Source organism: Meriones unguiculatus, chromosome 19 (assembly GCF_030254825.1).
Source record: "Meriones unguiculatus strain TT.TT164.6M chromosome 19, Bangor_MerUng_6.1, whole genome shotgun sequence".
NCBI classification, from domain to species: Eukaryota; Metazoa; Chordata; class Mammalia; order Rodentia; family Muridae; genus Meriones; species Meriones unguiculatus.
Window position 1 is genome coordinate 12431952 of NC_083366.1, and position 18488 is coordinate 12450439.

At 37.6% G+C, this 18488-nt stretch overlaps 1 protein-coding gene across 2 annotated transcripts in view; it reads left to right on the plus strand.

Moving 5' to 3' along the window:
* Cubn (cubilin) overlaps nucleotides 1-18488 on the plus strand; it is a 209521-nt gene that overhangs the window by 156608 nt on the left and 34425 nt on the right. For both annotated transcript variants that reach the window (XM_021648484.1, XM_021648485.1), the window contains exons 49-56: nucleotides 1266-1437; nucleotides 2508-2714; nucleotides 4721-4870; nucleotides 6339-6460; nucleotides 6877-7102; nucleotides 8546-8733; nucleotides 13360-13516; nucleotides 15411-15560. In XM_021648484.1, the coding sequence (XP_021504159.1) occupies nucleotides 1266-1437; nucleotides 2508-2714; nucleotides 4721-4870; nucleotides 6339-6460; nucleotides 6877-7102; nucleotides 8546-8733; nucleotides 13360-13516; nucleotides 15411-15560 (1372 nt within the window). The remainder of the gene's footprint in view (nucleotides 1-1265; nucleotides 1438-2507; nucleotides 2715-4720; nucleotides 4871-6338; nucleotides 6461-6876; nucleotides 7103-8545; nucleotides 8734-13359; nucleotides 13517-15410; nucleotides 15561-18488) is intronic.

An 18488-nucleotide genomic window follows, 5' to 3' on the forward strand; every position in this document is an offset into this window, starting at 1 on the left:
GCTGGAAGGCATTTTTAACCTGAATCCACCAAAGAGCTAAGTTCAGTCATTAATTATGACTGAACTTTTAGTGCTTTTATTGCTGTTAGTGCTGTTATTTCTAATTGTGAGCCATTCGAATCCTTTTAAAGAATAGGAATATCAATCACTGAGTAAATCACTGTTTCTTTCTTTAGAATAGTTTTTCTGAACACTGGAAAGCATTCACAAGACTTTGAGCAGGAGCATTCACACTTTACCAGTTGTAACTAAAGCCATTAATTGTATTTTGGTACCAGTAATAATACCGTTTTTCAAAGGCAAATGAGTAAGAGCACACCAATCGGTTGTCCAGTGCCAAACAGTCAGCCCTGAAAACATACATACAAGTAACATTAAATGGACTCCACAAGAGATATTTAGGAATATCTGTGCATAAACATATATGCATGCAAAAACAATTAGTAAAAAAAAAAAAAGGCCATGAATTTGAAGGAGGGTGAGGAGGAGTATAAGGGAGGGCTTGGAGGGTACAAGAGAGGAGAGAACTGTTACAATTATATTATAGTCTCAAAAATAAAACAGTTAAATCAAATGAGTAAGAATGTAGAACCTGTAAATCTATAAATAAGGAGGAGCCATTATAGTTACACAAAGATAGATTTTTTTATATTACTTTTTGAGGGGCACTGGAGAACTGGCTGGTGGTTAAGAGCATGTACTACTCTTGCAGAGGACTGGAGTTGAGTTCGCAGTAGGCACTTTGGACCTTCACAACAACCTGTAACTACAGCTCCAGCCAACTCCAATGTCTCTGGCCTCCTGGCCTCTGCAGGCACTGGTGTGCGCTGAGCCACACCCAGATACGTGCAAGTACACCTAACTAAAGCAGCAAAGAAAATCATCTTTCAACGTATGTAGAGCAAATGAGTGCTTATACACTTGGAATAATTTAGACTAACATTTAACATCATATGCTAAAGCTCCCAGGGCTTGATTAAAAAACAAAACAAAACAAAACAAAACTGGGTGTCAGAGAACTCTGGAATATTAAAAGACAGAGTGGCACACTTAGCTCCCACACAGAGTAGGGTTTCTATTTGCACAGTGCACATCTGTCACACATAGGTCGGGTGGCTCAGCGGCTTGTCGTCCTGGTCTAGCTGTCTCTGCTGTTAACTGTGGTTTCTTCAGAAGGATGTGAGGCTGAGCTGAGACGTCCATCTCCTGAGGGATATTCAGTAAGGTGGGCAGCACAGCTACAAGTCAAACTATTTTCCTAACAGGTATTCAATGGCATTAGAAGTAACTCACCCCAACTGCAGAAGCTGTGCAGCCGAGTGAGTGTAACCACTGAGTTCAAATCTTCAGGAAACACAATGAAAGTCCTGTATTTCACTGACGGATCCCAGCCGTTTGGAGGCTTCACTGCTTCCTACACCTCCGATGAAGATGCAGGTAATAGAGCTTGCTGCCTGCGGTTGCACCTCCTAGGTCAGACTCACTCAGTGTCCCCGCAAACACCGCCCCCAATGGCCCAGCCCTCTGTTTTTTCACTAGTGATCAAATACATACTTGGAACCTTCAATACAAGGGTAATATATATGAACAAATTAAAAAAATCTGCTTGTGGGGAGAAATACTGGGGGTGGGGGCAGCCATTGTAGTTTCAGAAAAAAACTTTTGAATATTTTTTTGAATATTTTTTTACAACAAAGTTTTATTAGATTAGTTTCTAGCATGATTTTATGTGAAACTACTGCTAGGACTGAATCTTAACCCACAGTCTCTGATTCATTATTTTGTGTTGAAGAAAACATCTACTTCCTAGTAACTTAGAACCAAAGAGTAATTAATTTCACAGACAACTGAATACATGTTATTATTTTTATTCATTTTTTAGTGAAAAGAATAAAGGGGTTGTAGTTAATATAGATTACTCCAAAATTAAACAACATGTGGCCTAGATTTTAAATATCCTCTTGCTTTTAGACCTGCTGTCCAAAAAGTCTAAAGGTTTTATAATTTAGAAAGAATGGAAGTAAATACTTCTTCAAAAAATTGCTTAATTTATTTTTTTTGGTTTAAGGGACATTCATTACCGTATAAAAAGAGTGGATTTGTTGGCACTTCAATGTTATATTATCTAGTTGATGCAAATAAATTATTGGATCAAATAGAAAATTGTTCATTGAAAGCCACTAGGACCTACCATGATTTGTGTATTTTCTAAATTAAATATTAAGTGAATAATACATCCAATTTTGAAGATACTGATGCATAGCCAAACCACAGTCATCTTCTCTTTCCCAGAAGAGAAATAAAGGACCTTTGTTTTGTGTGTTTTTCCTTCATGAACCCAAAGGCATTTCGCCTATAGTTTGCATGTGCCTTGTCTACTAGCTAAACTAAATCTAGAAAAGCAAATTGATGCAGTGTTAGTAAACTCACCATGCCCTGACTGTTGGAGTCATATGTTAGTTACAACATGGACCTTACTATTCTCTCTGTGCCCTTTGTTGCCCTAGTGTGCGGTGGATCTCTTCCAAGTGTCTCTGGTGGAAACTTTTCTTCTCCTGGCTTCAATGGAATCCGTGATTATGCAAGAAACCTAGACTGTGAATGGACTCTCAGTAATCCAAATCGGGAAAATTCATCAATTATTATTAATTTTCTGCATTTTTCAATTGAAAATCATCAAGATTGCATATTTGACGTCCTAGAGTTTCGACTAGGTGAGTTCAATCAAAGAAAGTATTTTCTCATGTGTCTGCACATTATTTTTATTCCTGGAATAATGGTAGGAGTCAATGGCTACTATCTTGGTACACAAGATGGAAAAGAGCTTTGTCAACGCAAAGCCGAAATCCTGCGTTTCTAGATAGGAAATGTGGCCGATGAGCTGTCAGTGAAGCTGGTCCTGACCAAGGGGAGCTTCTATTTCAGGAGTCCTGTATGGATTCCAGACAGTCTCTGTCCTATCAGTGTGTTCCACTCGTCCTACGAGACTAGGCTTAGTGTGGTTGGACACTCAGTAGTTGCCTAAACTTGCAGGAATCACATGTAGGTTGTTTAATTCTTTCTAGACCTTAGAAGTTTAAAAACCTTCTGCAGCATACCAACATGGAGAAGTACATGGGAGCTAATTGGGAAATTATTCTCAAAGTCATGATTCATCTTGTTTCATGATAGAAAAGGCTTAAGTCATATCTGATGAACCATACTGCTCCCAAGACATCTTTTCCTTCTTCAAGAATAATCTGGTTAGGATGCCCCCATTGTCACACTGACCCTTGTTTCTCAGTAAAGAAATAGACAGAGGAGAAAAATAGTGTTATAAGTGACTTATGCTGACAAGTGCTGGTTCTGTTTTCCTTAATCCCCAATTTTAAAGAAAAGAAAGCTGACCTCAGAACTTGGTCAACAACTATCATAATGAGTGGTAGCTGTTTTTATTATTATTGCCATTGTTATTACTAACACCTTTACTTTTAGGGAAGAGAGTTATTCTGCAAAGGTCTCTCACAAACTTTTGAGTAGGAGAAAATACAGAGAAGAGTAACATTCTCAATGTGGATACATAAACGCTATTAAGCAGCAAGTAAGAAACATTTGTGTCTATGCAGAAAGTAAAGTTATATGTCATGGCGATAATAGTGCGGTGTTGTTGTCAGGCTAAGTAGCAATTTGACAAATAGGAGGTAACATTTTTTAAGAAATCAAACGGGTTAAATACTTTGTTTCATCTTTAAACTTTTAAAGATAATTTCCATCCAGCCTTAATAAAACAATGTAGGGCTGAGATGCACCATAGCAGTCCCGCACAGAGACCAAACTTGAGGAACCTGCCCAGTCACTGGAGACCTCCTTTGAGAACACTGAAGACAGGGGTTTTATGAAGGGCTTTGATATGATCTGTGGTCACAGATCAGGGGTTTTTGCAGAGAATCATCACAGCTCTTCGAGACAAAAGAGTCTAAAACTGGAAGTGGCTGTTCAAGGATGCTGTCATGAAAGGCTCATAAGCACTTACTATCTCTGCCTGGTGCCAGACCATTCATGGAATAAAGCAAAACAGCAGTATATTGAATTTCAGTTAGTTAGATTCAGTCTTCTCTCTTTTCACCCTGATTTACAGGCAGACAGTAGAAATGCTGTCTTTCATTGATGTATAAGGTCAGTGGTGTTCATCTGATGGCATAAATAGGAAGCAGGTTCTCTGTAAATGTTAATCAAATTTCTGCGAAAAGCAATCTTCATGAAGCATGATCATCTCAACCCTGACAGTTCTTGGCCTAAGTGCCAAATGTTCTGACATTTTAGATGATCAAATGCAATGAAGAATCTTAAGAAGTTTAGGCAATTATCACCTTTCTCCTAAGAGTGCTTTTGGTATCACTATTGACATTACATATCTACCTCCTTTACAAAGCACTCCACTACAAAAATATTAAGTTGGTTGCACCTCTGTTTATATATGTGAAAGTAAAGTAATTATAAAGATATAAATTGTCACTGATAGTAAGGGTGTCTCTAAGCCCAAAAATCATGTTGGAGAACTCTTTCCTGTGCAATTGACAGAGATAATAGAGGAGTTTTGGAAATGCCTGCTAATGTACCAGGAGTAAAATGTATCAAGCAGAGCTTTCTGTTGTTATAATTATTTGTTCTTGTTCTTACTAATTGAAGATATTTGTCCAAACCCTGCGAACAATGCCATTTGGGATATTGTTCTCTTCAGGTGATGCTGATGGGCCTCTGATAGAGAAGTTCTGCAGCCTGTCCGCACCAGCGATGCCCTTGGTTGTCCCCTACCCTCAGGTGTGGATACACTTCGTTTCCAATGAGCGTGTTGAATATACTGGATTCCTCATAGAGTACACCTTTACAGGTAAGCCCTGAAACATACCACACAGCTTTAGAGATTTATATCTTGTTATATAATGGTTTCATTGCTAATTTCAATGAAATTTTCCATGTTAAATTTTTAACCAGTTGTTATTGATACCAAAAAAAGAGTTTTATGGTTTCTATATATTTACCTTTATTCTAGAAACCCTACTATAGTCTTATGGTTTTAATACCTTCATTATTTTTTTTGTTTGTTTTTGGTTTCCCTGTGTAGATAATTGTCTCTTCTTCAAACTGTCATCTCTTTGTTTTGTTTTATATTGTTTGGTTTGGCCCCCAAGCTTGGTCACCTTACATTGACATGTTTTCTCTTGTAAACCATTCTCATGTTTTAGGAAAATTTAATTTAGAATTCTAATTTAGGATATTCTATATTTAGAATTCTATGTGGTCACTGTTTATGCTTTATTCATATTGCTGAATATTACTAATAATTTGTGTTAGACTTCTTTGTGTGATGTTCAGCGTTTGTATGTAGAAATTCAGTCCAAGGAGGGCAACAAAACCGTTTGCCATGGTTACCAGAGAGTTTTGATTGTTTCATTTCACCAACATAGCAATCCTTTTAGATTTGTGAAAATGCTTCCTTTCCTGGAAGTCTACAGTCATACCTCCTTTACCTGCCTTGTCTCCAAAACCTTAGTTCCTACCCTGAGCCCACATATTGGTCTGAGCCCTCTTGGTCTGCCACACTTTCTGTTTGACTGTTCCTCTGTGTTTGAGTGCACTTCATGTTGACATATTTTAGAAACCTGTTTTTCTTTCTGTTGAGTTTGACTGTGAATCAATATATGTTGGACTATAGTTTTGTGTACTGTTACTTATGTTATAACCAAATCCATGGTTGAAAGACAGAATAATCGCAAGCATAATCTATTTGTGCAAATATTTCACCCATAAGTTAGTTTTCATTCTATTGTTAAGAAGAGTCAGACAAAGAAGCAGTGTTGTTTACATTGACCAGCAGATCATATTATGTCATAGACCTGAACCATATTTTTAACCTGCAATAATAATCTAGCCCTTGAAACCCAAGTGCTCATTACGAAATAATTATGTATTTCATTATGGGGCACATCATTTCTTCAGGCTTATCTATATTTTCATAGTTTCATGTTCTCAAGAAAGGCAATGTTATTTAGATTTTCTATAGTACATTGTTAGCTATATACTATGACTAGTTATTCTCCATTTACAGTAAAGACAATGTCCTATTTCCTGCTATGTTGAGTCTGTCTTTACTATAGAATTCTGTTTGGTGAACACTATTTGGGATTCATTTGTTTCTGTTCTTCTAGCCAATTTTGCTCTTGTTCAGATTTGTATTTCTTGATTGATTGATGGACTTACTATATTTTTTTACAGAAAGTTTGATGACAATAAGTATTGTCTCTGCTCTGTGAGTTTTTTCTTCTCTCCTGTTTAAAGGTTTATGTATCTAATTTCAGATTGTGGTGGAATACAGACAGGCGAAAACGGAGTGTTCTCAAGTCCTAACTATCCAAAGTTTTATAACAGATGGACCCACTGCTCATGGCTGCTGGAAGCCCCAGAAGGGCACACCATCACTGTGAGTTCTTAGAGCTGGGTTAATTGTTTGCAGGACTGGATTGGGGTAATGGTGTGTGTGTGTGTGTGTGTGTGTGTGTGTGTGTGTGTGTGTGTGTGTAAGTCATTAGAGTAGGCTTTGCTTTTATAATCAGATACATTTGTTTTCTATTGACATGAGCTGTCATTTCAGACTAACAGCTTGCTGGGGTTCCCCCAAATAACTTTACTTCTTGGGAAAATGCCCTCTTTCTAAATTCACAGATCTTTTAGTAAAGAAAGCAGAGTGGAGGTGAGAGAAGAATTAAAGTAGAATCAGAAATACAAAACTACGTGACTTAGACGGAAACATTTGTAGAAACGTTGCCTGCCTGAGGTGGATAAGCTCCTTTACAGCTCTCATAAGCCGTGGCTCATCGTGTCTATTCTCTTCTGCAGCTCACATTTAGTGACTTTCAGATTGAAGAGCATTCAACCTGCTCTGGGGACGCAGTCACAGTCAGGAATGGTGGCTTCCCTGAATCACCCATAATTGGAAAGTACTGTGGGTGGTCAGTGCCTCCGCCAACACGGTCTGGTTCCAACAAGCTTATAGTGACTTTTAGCACAAACCACCAAGTGCAAAGCCGTGGATTTTATGCAACATGGAGCACAAGCACTTTAGGTAAAAAAAATAATAATCTTCTCTATACTTAACATTTATTTTTCAGTGACACATTTTTTTTGTTGTTGTTAACTAATTTAAAGTATATCATTCCTGAAGTGGGGCTCCAGGTCTTCACGTAATACCCAAATCTACAAATGCTGGCATTTCTTGCACAAAATGATATTAGTACTTGTGGGTAATGTATGACTGTCCTCCAGAAAACATGATCTCCAGATTATTTGTATTCGTAATACAATATAAATGTGATGTATCTAGTTGCTACATCCCATATTGTCTGGGGGATAATGACAAGAGACAAATAGTCTCACTCTAAGCTAACATGCAGAGTATTCAGAGACCTGAGCCAGAGTCTACATCATGAAGAGTCTTAGTTTATGCATTGTCGTAGACATGGTGTGTGACTAAGGAGTTTAAGGAGAAAGGTCAACAGATGAAATTTGTGAAATAGAATTTTAAAAGGCTGCTATGGACCCTGAATCAAAAGAAGAAAACAGATTTGGTTTTTAAAAGTACCATTACACTTATGTAATATAAACCTTGTGAAAATTCTCAGAAAATATAAATATTTTTATTGGCTGGTTATTCAGAATTTCAGTAAATCCTAACAATCATGGGATTCTCTGTAGCAGGGTTGGTTAACATGAAGATTTCTGTAGAATGATTCCAACTGCTCATTAAACCATTAGCTGCTCCTGATTCATCAGAGAGCTATAGCTGAACCACTGGCTCAAAGGCAAATGATTAGTGCAATGTCCTTTAATTTAGATCTAACCTGTTCTGAATTCATACTTTTCTCTTTCATTTCCTAAGTATGTGTTTTAATTTTATAAAAACAATTCCAGATTTTTCTTTCTTCATATTCCTATGATTTATTCAGAACCATAAATCAATTTCAATATGAAAGAACAAGATTACTTAGTGGGAGGACCTTCCCCGGTTCAGAATATCATTTTTTCTAGTTCATTGCTGTAGACTAACATGACAAGCGCTCACACAGCTGTATTCTCGTGTGCTTTCCATAAGAACATGCAGAGTGAGTGCAGCCTGGCTAGCCGCCTATTGCAGTCTTTTATTTTTATTATTATTAGTTACATTTTATTAACTCTGTATCCCAGCTGTATCCCGCTCCCTTCCTATTACAGTCTTAAAGAAAGTAGAAAAGTTCCCTTGTTGGAAGATGGGATAAGGTTTTATCTGCTATGTTCTGCAAGGCTCAGATCACGTGATCTCAGCTGGGCTAAGTATACTAAAACAGTGACAGCCCTCCATTCAAAGCACATCATTATGGGCACCTGCTTAGTCCCTGCCCCAAAGATGACTCAGAAACAAGAAAGGAAGATCTATGACCTCACACTTAGAAAGGTTCTCTAGCCATCTTTGGTTTCCAATTTTGATATTTTATCTTGAAGAGTGATCATTTTTCCTATGGAAATCTTTCAGGCTGTGGTGGAACATTCCATTCAGACAATGGTACGATCAAATCGCCTCATTGGCCTCAGACATACCCTGCAAACAGCAGATGCTCCTGGAGAGCCATCACTCATGAAAGCAAACACTGGGAGATTAGCTTTGATAGCAATTTCCGAATCCCCGGCAGTGACAGCCAGTGTCGGCACAGCTTTGTGAAGGTTGGTGCACTTATTTGTTAACTGGTTTTGTGAATGAAAGTATTTTGGCTACAGAACACTCAAAGTCCTTTCTCAAAGAGAAAGTGTACAGTTTTACTGCCTGAATTGTTTATATGTAAAGGCAAGAAACCTCAGCTGTTAAAAGGTAAGTTTTGAACCCAGAGCACATGCTGTCCTGTAGTCTTCCATCTGCTAAGTGACTAAATTCAGGAAATTTTTCTCTAACCTTTTTAAATTGTCATGAGCATTAATCGATGGTTTTTCCTTTCTCCTTTCATTTCTTCCTCCCTCTTTTTTCCCTCCCTTCTTGCTCTTTCTGTCCTTTTCTGTTTCTATCTTTGTTTTCCTTTTTAAAAAAGAAAGTACAGTGTAAATAGCATAAGGTCTATCACAAGGAAAGTTTAATATATGCTATGAAAATTACAGGAAATTTGAGTAGAAAATGACAACCTTTATTCACCTGTGGACATTAAGAGTCCACAGGTGAAACAATCCTGAGAGAACCACATAAAAATTTATGGCAACAGGTTAAGCTGCAGTCGAGACGGGAAGTAAATAAATAACTTAATACAATCAGGACGTTAGATAGGCAGCTGTCCTCTAAACCTCCTCACATGGTTTTCACTTCCCATTTACATGGCCATAACTGTGTTATAAGTTCACTTTAGCTGTGCTATTTTGCATCTTGCATATCATATCACATTATGCCTTTTGGTAGAAAGACACATCGGCTGAAGTTCTAGTAGCCAAGAATATATTCATCTCTTTCATATACCATCCATGTGTATTTTTATGGTTTCACTTTATATTTTGGCTTCAAATTACTCAACTATAAAATGAAGAGAATGATTCCTATTTCAGTAGAGTTATTTTAAGCATTAGAATTAATATGACATAATAGAAAAACTACCTAGTACTTTGGATTTTAAAAATCACCCAGTGAATGGAAATGTCCTGTTTTAAAAACCAATGTTGTTTTATATCATCTCTCAAATACTTACAAAATATGCACATAATAAAATGGATTTAATAAATGCTTCTCTTAATTGCACTTTCCCATGAAATAAAAGATCTCTCTTTTCCTAAGATGAGTCAACACAAAGTATACAAACTTATATGAAGTCTTATAAGTTTTTTGATGGGAAAGAGTTAATCTGGGATCATTCTTCCTCTGGCTAGACTAAAAGTCCCACTGACAATGTCATACAAGCCCAGTGCCAGCCTAGAATGAGATTAATTGATAATATTGCAAAAAATAAGTAACAGAAGAAATACTCTTTTTCACTGAGGGTGAGACAAGACTGTGATAACTGCATTATGATACTCTTGTTTCTGTGAAAGGATGCTTCTGTATAGATGAAAGGATACTTTTCTTTGTAGGGACTCTAGGGAAAGTGGACAGAATGGTTAATGGTCCCAAAGCCCTTTTTATTCTCAAAATCAGAAATATGCCTCCTCCCAAAGACCCTAGGGAAATCCTATTCAGCCCCTCCCCTTTGGTGGAAGAATGCACAGAAATCAAAACAGGTTAAATACACTCTATATCCTTGAGAACATTAACTTAAAGTAGGCATGGTCTTACATACTTATAACCCTAGCATTCAAGAGGTAGAGGCAGGAGGGTCAGAGTGTCAAACTCATTCTTGGTTACATAAGAAGTTTGAGGACAGCCTAATCCACATGAGACACTGACTCTAGAAATAAAAGGAAGAAAATACTAGTAACATGACAGAAGTACCATTAAAACCATGTTGACAAATTTTTACTGCAGATCTTCAGAAAATCAAATCACCAAACAGAGCCTAGGCATACATGCAAAACTGTATGCTGAACATAAACCTGATTACTCTCTTCTTAAATAAAACACTGAAATAGCACTGACACCCTCCTAACATAATAGGTAACATGTTTAGGTCACAACAAGGAAGAACTCATCATAAGAAAAACAAAGACCATTACAACTTGAGTGAGGAAAATAATCGTCATGTCAACCCTGGAAAGAAACAGATGATGGACATACATGACAAGGACATCAATGCTGCTGTCATAAAAATTCTCAGGAATAAGTGACAAGTTCTCTTTAAAGCATTGTCATGACCAAATAAGTAATAGGAAATCTTAACAAAGAAACAGTCGTTACAACGAGGAACTAAATGCAAATTATAGAACAAAAATGCAATAGAAGTAATGTACTGCTTAATCTCAGTAGTTAAGTGGAAATGACAGAGAACAGAATCAGTAAATTTGAGGACAGAACAACAGAAGTCACCTCTTGGAACAATAAAGAGAAAATAGACACAAACAAAACAAGCAAGAACTGAGCCTTAGGGACCCATGAACAATAGCAAAGTATCCAACAGTCATGTCATTTCAGCTTTACAAGGAAAGAAAACAATTCAACTGATAATAGTCAGAGAAACAAAGTTCTGAAGTAGAAGAATTGCCAACAATAAATTTACAATCGTGAAAATTGCTCTTAATGTACGGTTAATGGGAATTTTAAAATTCCATACAAAAGGAAGCCAAAAGAAAATATACACATGTTATTTGCCATTAAAGACTGTAAGGGAACTTATTCAAACTCGATGGAATGGTTTGGAAAGGAACCTTGGAGTATGAGGAGGAGGAGGAGGAGGAGGAGGAGGGAGGGATCAAGAAATGAGCAGAAATGTGTGCATCCAGTTAGAACATACCTTTCTCTGTAAGTTTTTAACACTGTATTTAGTAATTTAAACAAAAGGCTTATAATGGTACCTGACAGTGAGAAGTTAAAAGGGAAATTCAGTGCAGGCTGTTTTCTACAATCCCTCAAAATGGCCCAGTGTGCTTGTTGGTGTAAACTTAGATAATCGTATATGTATATTTTAACATCCACAACATTAATAACTATCACAAAGGATATGAAGACCTATGAAAAACACTCAATTTTAATAAAAATCGGGATATCTAGGAAAAGGAAAAAAGGGGCACAATAGGTCAAGGAGGAGAAGAAAACAGAATGCAAAAGTGGAGACACAATGTGTATGTGTTTTAAATAACTTAGTTACACTAATTAAAATAGATTATTGGAGCCAAAACATGATACAACTGGAAACAAGCTCAATTCAAATCTAATCATACAGGTGGATTGAAAGGAAAGGATATAAAATGATAAATCATGAAGATATTAATTTTTAAAAAGCAGTAATGGCCATATTAGCACCTGCTAAAATGGCATTCAAAGCTGAAAACAAACAAACAAACAAACAAACAAACAAAAAAAAAAAACCAAAAAACCATACAGGAGAAAAGGAGAATCTTACGTGAGAATAAAACAATCAACCTACCAGGAAGATGAAATGAGTCTAAATGTTTATTTATAAAAACATAGATTCAGTAAACATGAGAAAGAAAACTAGATAGATCTATGAACATAGCTTCTCAGTTGGGTGAAGATTTCACTGCTCCCAGTAACTACCAGGCATCCAGCTAGAAAATTCGTCAGGATGCAAATGTGAAGCATTAAAATAAGACTGACAGGTGAAAAGGAAACAGGAAACGAGGATTCAGATGTCTTTGTAACACACCAGGACAGACCACATACCAAGAGTAAAAAAGAGAAAACTCAACAAACCAAAGAACTAAACTGCAGAGTGTTTTCTCTGATGCTCAAGCTACAGAGACACAGTAGAAAAAGAGCACACATCAAAGCGAGAAGTCAGCTAAAACCACCAGCCAGAATGAAGGTAGAAAGTTCTAATTGCTTCCTGAAATGGCATTATCAAGAAGTGAAAAGGGCAAAAGTGGGGCTCTTCCCATCTCACTTTTTCATAAGCACCTGGTGAGGGTCAGGTGGTCAGTGTAGAGGAAGGACTGATTCACAGCTGCTTGAGCCCCAAATGCAGGCTTACGCTCACCGAGAAATCCAGCTGGGGGCTGCTGAAAAGAGACCTCCTGGAGAAAGTGCCTGAGCTAGGAGTGCATCTGTGTGGGAGGGTACTTCGCCCTCAGGGAGGAGTCCCTTACAGCAGCTCATGTCAGAGACTGGACCTTGTTGGTTGTGGAAAAGTTACATGAGGAAGGTACACACAGGGCTTGACAGGTAAAATATTTGTAGCTGTCATTGTAAGCCTAAAAATTCAGAGAGGATTTTGTCAAGGAAGAGCTCTTCAAACTCTAAATATTTAAATATACTTAACATTAAGTACTTTAAAATAACCCACAGGTCAAATAAGAAGTCTCAAAGAAGTCTCAATAAAACCAAACAGGATCTCCTTAGAGCAATCAGAATGAGATAAGGCACTTAAAAACCAGTCTTAAAAAGTATTCTCAGCCAGGCATGGTGGCATACACCTGTAATCAGGGAGGCAGAGGCAGGCAGATCTCTGTGAGTTTGAGGCCAGTCTGCTCTACAAAGCAAGTCTAGGATAGGTAAGGCTACACAGAGAAACCATGTGTGGAAAAACCAAAACCAAAACCAAATTATTCCCCCAAGAAAATATTCCAGGATTTGCATGTGGACTTTTTTAGTCTAATGTTTGTTTGTTTTTTCTGTAGAATTGAATACAATTATTTTCAAGCTTAAGTATGTTAAAATACTGACAGGAGCAAACTGTTAGCATTAAGTCATGTCTTTTACCCCATCAGGTCTGGGAAGGAACCTTGGAGGCCAACAATACCCTGTTAGCCACAGGCTGTGGGGATGTGGCTCCCAGACCCTTTGTCACATCAGGAAACATATTCACTGCTATCTTCCAGTCTGTGGAGATGCCAGCCCAGGGCTTCTCTGCATCCTTCCTAAGCCGTAAGTAGCACCGGAATCTAAACTATTGAGGAAGGGTGGGTGTCCCAGATAGGCTTGGCAAGTAGTGAGAAAGCCCCATCAAGACTGGCTTGATAGGATTCCCAGAAAGGACCATCGGCGAGCCACCTGATTCTGAAGGAGCATCCTTCCTTCAACAGTCAGTGAGATGCAGGCCTATATCCAGAGATGGCAAAGGCAGGAAGAGCCAGAGTTTGAAATCAGTTTGGGGGAAAAATACAACACTACCAAGCTCAAGAGCAGGTCAACTGAGTATGCAAGGCTCCACTCTGAGTGCTGAGCACAGATTAGGTCAGTGGGAACTGCAGATGTTGTGGCCTGTGCCTTGGTTGAATCACATCGGTGGCTGCTATTTGTAAAGCACCATTCAAGAAAAAGCTTGGGAGAAAGAAATGGAGGGGAGAATGCAGTACAGATATTTCAGACTTGAATAAAAGAACAAAGATGATGGAAAAGGAGTAATGATGGGCAATTTCAGAGCTAGCCTAGGTGTTCAGCTGACCTGTGCATACAAGTGTGTGTGTGTGTGTGTGTGTGTGTGTGTGTGTGAGAGAGAGAGAGAGATTTTACATTTACTCAGTATAAAAGGATACATATATTGTCATAATTTACAGGTCAGAGAGGACATAAATTAGAAGTATATGAGAACAAAATGTCACTTTGCTAATGCAAAGGTTTTTAGTATTTTTTTTTCTATCTCTGCAATACTGTGGTTGAACCTAAGGCTTTACATATGCCAGAAAATACTGCTACAGAGGAACATTCTCAGCCCGTTCCTTGACACGTTTAAGTGTTGGCACGGTGTATAAGTTGCCTGAGCTAGCCCTGGGCCTCCTGTGTAGGCAACTCAGGCTTGCCTTGGGTCTACACTCCTGACTCTGCCTCCAGAATAGCTGGGGTACAGGTGTGTACCTCTGTCCCTGTCTTACGTATCTGTATGACTGACATTAGGAATTCACATAAGAATTTGATAGATATCATGACGAGTAAAGTAAACTAGCTTTTAAAAGCAATTAGCGTTTTATGATTAGATAAAAGTAAGGAAGTAACAGTTTTCTAATAATACATTTAGAAAACACAAACTCTTTAGGTGATTAGTATGTAATACTTTTCAAATGCAATGTAATATTCAGAGATGAATCACCTTGTATGTGTGTGCATGGGTGTGTGTGTGTGTGTGCTTGTCTGTGTGTACAGGAATGTATGTGTCTAAGTGAGTGCATATGGAGGCCAGAGGACAAGCTCAGGTATTCCTTGGGTGTTGTTCACTTTTTTGTTTTGTTTTGTTTTGTTTTGTTTTGTTTGATGGAGAGTCTCAAATTGGCCTATGTAGACTACATAGACTAGGCTGGTTGGCCAGCCAATCCCCAGAGGTCTCCCTACATCCGGAATCCCAAGGGTGGATCACTAAACCTAGCTTTTTTTGTGCTGGGATTCTAATACTGAGCCTAGGTTTTTGTGCTTGAAAGGTGAGAACTGTAGAGACTGAGTTATCTCGCAGGCCTGCAAGTCACTTTCATCTGTTTTGTTTCTTGACATGAGTTATATTTAATCTTTGATAATATAACTTCTTTAAATATCATGAGATTTGAAGAGTGTTATGTTACAAAATACCTACTACTTGGCATCTGAAATTCCCCATGCTATTCTAAAATACATTTTTATTTTACATGCATATTGACTTATATCTCAAAGAGTCCTTCTCATGGTGATCTTTTTCCATTTGGAAAAAGATTCCATTTGGAGTATCTCAAGAAATTTCCTGTGGAGACTTCATAAAATGGCAGTCTTGTGTCTTTCTTTTTATGAAATGCGTGCTACAGATGATAATGGATATCCTAATGATGTTTCTGTTTTGTTTTTTGTTCTCATGTAGGATGTGGACGTAGGTTCAGCAGCCCTACAGGTGTTATTGTCTCGCCAAACTTTCCAAAGCACTATGACAACAACATGAACTGTACCTACTTCATAGATGTGGCGCCTCAGTCTCTGATCATCCTGACTGTCGTGTCCTTCCATTTGGAAGGTACATTTATTCTTTTTTAAAAATCAATTCATTCGACCTGATGAAAAGTCTATATCTACAGTGTTGACATAGGGCTTTGATAAAGGTTTTGACACAGGGATAGTTTACAGCATGGCTGTGTCAAGCTAGTTAAAGTGTCTATTAACGTACAATGTTTTAATTGTGAGAACATCTGGAATCTGTTCTTTTAGCAATATTCAAGTAGATAATGCATCATTATTAGTTATAATCCCCATGTTATATAGAATGCTTTCTGAATTTATGCTTTTTAAAAATAAGGTTAAGTGTTGCGATTCTTGATAGACACCTCCCAATCCTTGCCTATAGTAACCAGTGTTCTACTCTACTTTAAAAGTTCAGTGGTTTTATATTTCACAGAGAAATGATAATGTGTGCTATTCATTTTTCCTGTGTATGGTTTCTTTCATGTAACACAATGACCTGAAATTTATCCATGCCATCATAAACTACAGTATTTCCTTATTTGTAAAGACAGAATAGTGTTCTATTGTTTTTGTTTGTCTGTCTATGTGTGTCATCCTCTTTATTCATCAGGCAAAGGACCCCTGAGTTGATTTTATTAATAATGCTGCAACAAACATGGATGCATATAGATCAGCCTTCACACTGACTTCATTTCCTTTGGGTATATGCCCAGGAGTGGAGTTGCTGGATCATAGTATTTGTTTTTAACTGTACGAGGGATAGCTTTTCCATAATGACTGCACCAGTTTAATTACCAACATAGTCACCATTACTCATCTCTTGTCTTTTAATAATATTCAAGGATTAAGTATATCATAAGCAAATTACTAATAATTAAGCTATTAATAAGAGAGATGTGGGTAGAATGGTCTAATATTACTACTTAAGATAATAATAAACATATTCTGAAATGTAATGTAAATGCAAATAAATTATGTCCTTTTTTGTTTTAATTTTTTATTTTTATAAATTACAGTTTATTCACTTTGTATCTCCCCTGTAGCTCCCTCCCTCTTCCCAATCCACCCTCCCTCCCGAAAATTACACCCTTTTATCTGCATAATGAAGACTGAACTTTGGGCCCTAATGCATGAATAGCAAGCTTTCCACACCAAGCTATAAAACACACCTATTACTTTTCATTGTGAAACAGGGTCTTACTAAGCTCCCCAAACTGGACTTGAATTCTCTATGTGGTTCAAGCAGGCCTATAACTCCTGCCTCAATCTGCAGAGAAGCTGAGGTAATAGGCTTGGCTTCCTTCTGGTCTTTAAAAAGAAAAGTACAATCTTATATATTCCATCCAAAACTGAAGAAATAACTTTAATGACATAGGTGCCACATAAAATCCCTAAGAAAATGCATCTGAAGCCTTTTAACATTTTAACATAGCATCTTTTTTTCTCAAGCACATGATATTGATTGGACTGTGGGATTTATGCCAAGTTTGGCAAGTGATCTGCCACTGAGCTATGTCACCAGGCCTGTTTTCATTTTTTGTTTTGAGATAAAATCTGGCTAAACTACTCAAGTTGGCCATGAACTTGCTCTATTAACTTGCTTGGCCGCAAGCATGCTGGGATTTTAGACCTCTGCCATCAGGCCATCACTTCAGGGTCAGAACTTTTAATTTATTCCTTTGCATTTAGACTCAACACACATGCATGTAAACATACACACCTCTCCAGGGAGAGAAGCAATCCTGCCAGCCAGAATGGGCACCCAATCAATATTGAATGGGTGAGTGGATAGGTGAGATCAGGATCGGCTTTGCTTTCATGAAATAGTGCCATGCGATAGCCTTTCCTCGGTGTTCTGTGATTGTCATCTCCCTAGTTCAGATTCCTCAGTGGCAAAGTTCCCAAGGACATGCACTTCTTGTCTGCTCATTTCCCAACTTCAGGGAAAGGGCTGTTGGTGGATGAACAGTGCGGTTGTTAGTTTGAGTCAGGCTGTGGCTGATAATACACCCTAGATGTTTAGTGAAGACAAGAAACAAAATCTCTTCAAATAGATGTTTTTTTTAACCTATCCTTTCTCATAAATCATCTATTTATAAACTACAATTAATCTGTAATTACATCAATATACTTTTGCACCTTCAAATCTGCAAGGATACATGCACAGCAGGCACTCTGGCCTAGTGTAAGAACAAGAAGCAAATCCAATATTGGTAATGTTTCCCAGCATTGTGTGACTTTAGCTTTAACAATCTTAAACATTTTTTTTTTTTTTTGCTAACTAAAGTCAATGTGGCTGATTAAATAAAACACAAAGCATTGCATATTCCATGATTCCATTTTTTAGAAATGTCCAGAAGGAAGAAATCATACACACAGAAAATAGTCTCAGGTGCCAGGACCACAGTACAAAGAGCAAAGAGTTTGGGCTTGATTGCCAGTGGACATAGGTATCTCCGTAGGGTGGCCAGAATGTGGAATTGGGAAGACTTACCAAATCCCTAATGTGCTGTGGGAGTGTCAGCTGGGGACACTTTGTCAAAGAGCCTTTGGAGAAACCTGGAGAACAGTCTTGCCTCAGTTCTAGTAACTCAAATACTAAAATTTATTCTGATAAATAAGAAACTATTCAAATATTTATGTACAAAGATGTTTTTTTATAATATGTTTAGTCACAAGAATGTTGAGAGAATTTATTGACCATGGGGCTTTGATTGAACATGGGATGATTACTTTTACATTACTACTTAATGTATACATTGGTAAAACACCGTAGAAGACTACCTACTTACAGAAGATACTGTTTTACATTAACAAGTATCAGGTTGCAATGATTGTGCTCCCATGATATTCTGAGAGTAGACACTCTACAAAACAAACAAACAAAACAAAACAAAAAAAAAACAAACCAAGTACATGGCAGCAACAAAAGTCTTCTTGATGCCTTTGAAAGCTGCTTTCTGTTGTCTTGCAGGAGGGGAGG